Source organism: Triticum aestivum, chromosome 3D, assembly GCF_018294505.1.
Source record: "Triticum aestivum cultivar Chinese Spring chromosome 3D, IWGSC CS RefSeq v2.1, whole genome shotgun sequence".
Classification (NCBI taxonomy): Eukaryota; Viridiplantae; Streptophyta; class Magnoliopsida; order Poales; family Poaceae; genus Triticum; species Triticum aestivum.
The window spans coordinates 613,471,035-613,476,211 of NC_057802.1; the positions used below are offsets into that span (position 1 = coordinate 613,471,035).

At 48.0% G+C, this 5,177-nt stretch overlaps 1 protein-coding gene across 1 annotated transcript; it reads left to right on the forward strand.

Annotated features, from left to right (window-relative positions):
* The first annotated feature begins 2,003 nt into the window (after positions 1 to 2,003).
* On the forward strand, positions 2,004 to 3,614 carry LOC123075946 (anthocyanidin 5,3-O-glucosyltransferase-like). Its single transcript, XM_044498439.1, has one exon. It carries the CDS (start codon positions 2,121 to 2,123, stop codon positions 3,564 to 3,566), a length of 1,446 nt encoding a protein of 481 aa, XP_044354374.1. The 5' UTR covers positions 2,004 to 2,120; the 3' UTR covers positions 3,567 to 3,614.
* Positions 3,615 to 5,177: the final 1,563 nt, after the last annotated feature.

Genomic DNA, 5,177 nt, shown 5'->3' on the forward strand with positions numbered 1-5,177 from the left:
CGATGACTTTGATCAGTGGAGCTGTCGTGTTATGGCAGGCTCCTCTTTCTCTCTTTTCCTGCTCACAGTACAACTATGACATAAAGTGTCTTTGACATTATCTCTCCTCTCTCTCTCAAAATCCATCGATTTTCTCTCTCATAGTTTAGATTGTTCATATCCTTCAAACCAAAATTTATTCTTTTTAAACATATTACATATTTGAACTCGTGGGGTCAAGAGCTTTAGAACAAGATAAATCTTGGATACATTTCAAACACGTTAAAATATCAGCATTTCAATCCATTTTTCGTTCAATCTATTTTGAGTGTGCAAAATTAGTTTCTTGAAACGAGTGAAATCATATTTTGGAAATGAATGAAAATATTCTTTTAAATGAGTGATTTTTTTAATTAAGTGAAATCAGTATTTTAAAATGAGTGACATATAATTTTTTGATTTAAAAAATATGTATTTTGAAATTAATGAATTTATCTTTTTGAAATGAGTGAAATCTGCTAGTTGAAATGAGTCAACTCATTTTTCTTGAAATGAGTGAATTTTGATAATTGATTGAAATAAGTGTTTTGAAATGAGTGAATATGAATTTTAAAATATAATATTTTTCAATAAAGCACAATCAGTTTTTTCCCCAAAAGGGTGGATTTTATTAGCTTAAATTGAAGCATCAAGAGAATACAAATACGATGAGCACACACCCGGCCTCTGCATAGCTAGGATGCACACAGCCAACACCAACACATAAAAAAAACCAAAGGGCAAGAAAAAAGAAAATGCAAATGATCGGATCCGTGAAGATCTGAAGAGATGAACTCCCCGAAGATCTTTCGATGTCGAACGCCAACATGGAGCCACAGGAGGTCGCTGCACCATCACAGTCTGCAGCCACCGCCGCTAGGCCGACCAAGATCTGGACCATTGTCACCGGCCGAGGTACCATGCACCGACATCGTGAGACCAAGCCGCCATCTAGCAAAGCCCGGCCCAAGCACCGCCAGAGGCCGCACGCATCCACCACCTCCGCTGGAACAAGTCCACGCTAAGGAAGTCCACGCGCTGCAGTAGCACCCCAACGAGCAGCCACCCATGCAAACATGAACATCCCCACCGTCACATCCTGAACCATCCGCCAGGGGCTGCCTTAACTACGTCCAGCCAGCTGCCGAGCCCCTCCGCCGACCGCCAGGACCTCGCGTCCGCCCGTCTCCATGCCCACCAGAATTGAGTTGCCGCCACGAGAAGAAACCACGCCGTCGCTGTTGGCCGCACAAGCTTCACTAGGCGGTGTCCTCTGGCGGCGGCAAGGCAGGAGGAGGAGGGAGGAATGGTGGGGCGCCAGGGTAGAGTCACGCCCGAGCCGCCTTGGGCAAGGCGACACCGGGTCGAGTTTGTTTTTAGCAGCGCAATCATTTTTAAAAATGAGTAAAATACGTATTTTAAAATGTGTGTAATCTACTTTGCTGTGTGAAATTATTTTGAACTGAGTAAAATCAGCTTTTTTGAATGGAGTGAATTTTTTTTAAATAAACGAGTGAAATCTGTTTTTTTTAGAAATGAGTACTATGTTGCACGAAATTTAAACTTATTTAAAATATATTCAAGATTGATCTTGTTTTAAAGATCTCGCTGTGAGGTATTCAATATATATCAATGAATTAATATCGCACAATGCAATAAAATGCTAACTTTTTGTGCTAGAGTAAAACGTAGTGGATTGGTAGAAGGGATGACTTTAGCATCGTTGAGCCCACACGAGGTAATGTCGACACACAATTCCAAAAAGTGACACGTTAGGTGGGTACCAAGCCGCTATCAACAAAAAGATGCAACCAAAGATGGGTATTGTACGGAGCAGTGCCAAGAAAAAGCTGGAGAGTAGTTTGTCTCGTGCACGAAAAGAATGGCTGGCTGGACAATTCACGGGAGGTCTCGTGCACGGAAGAATTTCCAGTTTCCACTATATAACGTCCGCATATCTCTGAGTCGTTAGATTCCATGCCCAAACTGCTCCTCTCAAGGCAGTTACAATTCGCGTACGGCAACGCCAACTGTTTCCACCCCGCCAGTGCCAGTGCCAGTGCCACCTCCAATTCTGCCCACCCACCTTCCATAGGTTCGAGATGAAGCAGACCGTGGTCCTGTACCCCGGTGCCGGCGTCGGTCACGTTCGCCCCATGACAGAGCTCGCCAACGTCTTTCTCAAGCACGGCTACGACGTCACCATGGTGCTCGTCGAGGAGCCCCTTAAGTTGTCAGACTCCGGCACCACCGTCATAGAGCGCACCGCTGCCTCTAACCCGTCCATCTCCTTCCATGTCCTCCCGTCCATCCATGCTCAAGACTTTGCCGCCTCCGGCAAGCACCCTTTCTTACTCATGCTCGAGCTCTTGCACTATTACAACGAGCAGTTCGAAGCATTCCTCCGCGCCATCGACCGGAAAAGCTTGCACTCTGTTGTCCTCGACATGTTCTGCATTGACGCCACCGACGTTTGCATGAATCTCGGCGTCCCTGTCTACACGTTCTTCGCAGGGAGCGCCTCGTGCCTGTCAGCTCTAACCCAGCTCCCGACACTGATTGCCGGCAGGCAGACAGGCTTGAAGGAACTCGGGGACACGCCGCTCGATTTCGTCGGCGTTCCGCCGATGCCAGCGTCTCATCTCATCAAGGAACTGCTGGAGCACCCCGAAGATGAGATGTGCAAGGCCATGATGAACATCTGGAAGCGCAATACGGAGACCATGGGCGTTCTCCTCAACACGTTCGAGTCGTTGGAGAGTCGGGCGGTGCAGTCTCTGAGGGGCCCGCTCTGCGTTCCCGAAAGGATCCTGCCTCCGATCTACTGCGTCGGTCCATTGGTCGGCAAGGGCGCCAAGGATGTGGAAAAAGTAGAGAGGAACGAATGCCTCGAGTGGCTCGACATGCAGCCCGACCGCAGTGTCGTGTTCTTCTGTTTGGGGAGCAAGGGCACGCTCTCGACAGAGCAGCTGAAGGTGATGGCCATTGGCTTTGAGAGGTCAGGGCAGCGGTTCCTATGGTCCGTGCGCATGCCTGCGGGAAGCGACAGCCCAGAAAAATACTTGGAAGGCTGCCCTGAGCCGGAACTTGACGCGCTCCTGCCTCAAGGGTTCTTACAGCGGACCAATGGCAGGGGTCTGGTCATCAAGTCGTGGGCACCGCAGATGGACGTGCTCGGCCACAGGGCAACTGGCGCGTTCGTGACACACTGCGGATGGAACTCGGTACTGGAGGCCATTGTGGCTGGGGTGCCGATGTTGTGTCTGCCGCTGGAAGGAGAGCAAAGGATGAACAAGGTGTCTATGACAGAAGGCATGGGCGTCGCTGTGGAGCTGGAGGGATACATGACAGGTTTTGTGAAAGCAGGCGAGGTGGAGGCCAAGGTGCGGCTCGTGATTGAGGGTGAGGAAGGGAGGCATCTCAGGGCCCGGGTAGCTGCTCTCAGGGAAGAGGCCAAGGCGGCCCTGGAGGAAGGTGGCCCGTCGCGGGTGGCGTTTGCCCACTTTCTGTTGGATGTTGATAATCTTGGAAAGCAACTCGGCGATTGACGCACTAGTATGTACATTTATGTTGCCAGCATGTTGCTGCCCTATTTACATTTTGGTTGCGTGGTCAATAACTTAAGTCACTACTACCTCCATCCTCTCAAGAATATGACCTATATCGATATAATTCAATTCATAACTAGGGAAATTATTCATAGATTTGGTATTCCTTACATTTTAACTATGGATAGTCCATCTATTATTGCAGAAAAGGAAAACATCAAAAACAAAGTTGTAGAGGTAACCTCCAGCAACGTGAGCGAAGTCTGCGTTATTTATGTGATCAGGTGGATGGAACTGGAACCTCCAATTTATGAAAAATCCCACACATATTCTTTTTGCGGGGGAATTTCAATAGCTTTAGATAAAGGCATTTGCCCAACAGTCAGCCAACAGGTTGCTGGTCAGGAAGCTAGGAGTTTTGTCCAACCAGCTTTCAGTCACGTCAATCATGTTAGAATGCTTGGCACAAATATTTAACACATGTTCAATAACAAAATAATCGAAACTACTAACAAGCTCTCCAATTTCTATGAAAATTGGTGCCACGACTGAACGAGAGTCATGGCGAGTGGTCCAGAGAGGTTCACCAACTCTAGGTAATCCATCTACGGAATGACATGTGTAAATACCCTAAGCTTGGCAAAGATGACCCGTCGGCTCCGCAATGAGAGGATCAGTTACTCCTTGGTATAGCTTACTCCATGCCCCTAGAAATGAACTGGATGATCGAGCAACACGCCCAGCCCCTCCTCTCCCATCTTCTCGCTTGATAGCAGTGTGGGTGTTAATCTTGGAATAATCCGGGTCTCGAGGATGCCACCAACCATGGCCGGGCATCACAAGAGCATGAGGTCCAGGAATATCCACGAGTGTGATGGCCTCCCTAATAAGACGGATAGAGGTTGCCGGGTCGGAGCCTTCCCCCTCCTGCGTCAATCTATTTCTTAGGTGCCAAATTGGCCACATGATGAACGATCCCTGCCAATGAACCTATCATCACACAGTGCCCCTGGCCCATATTGATGGATGTAGCCTAGGCATATGGAAGCCGCACCTGCTGCTGTGGCTGGTCCCACAAACGTTTTGGATGTGAACACTTTAGCAGTGCGTGCTCCAGATATTCATCCATAGCCATACATATTTTGCAAAGACCAATCTGCCTTGTATGACTAGGATTGAGGGTTCAGTTCAATAAGTTTCGTGAGTGTATTTTAGGAATGAAACACTTCACAGAGACGTGTGAATGTGTGAAAGATACGCGTGAAACACTTGGCACGCTTTACACAGCCCCATGTGTCAAACGCTAAAAAGACAAGGGAGAGAGTTGGCCGGAGCACACGGGACTAAGTGACGGTTTTCTAAATACGGTAAAGCAAAATTCACCGACCGTATTTGAGCTGGGTGTATATCACGAGTGATATACTCAGGAAAAATTATTCTCACAATAATTGATGTTAAACAATAGCTGACTCGTACTATTGGAAATTTCTTGTATTTTCAGATATGGTGGTGGAGGCAGCTTAGAGCAACTCTAGCAGACCCCACATCCCGCCCGGCCCGCAAAATAACTGCCGAAGTGCGGGTCGGGCGAAAAATCTGCCCGATCAAACC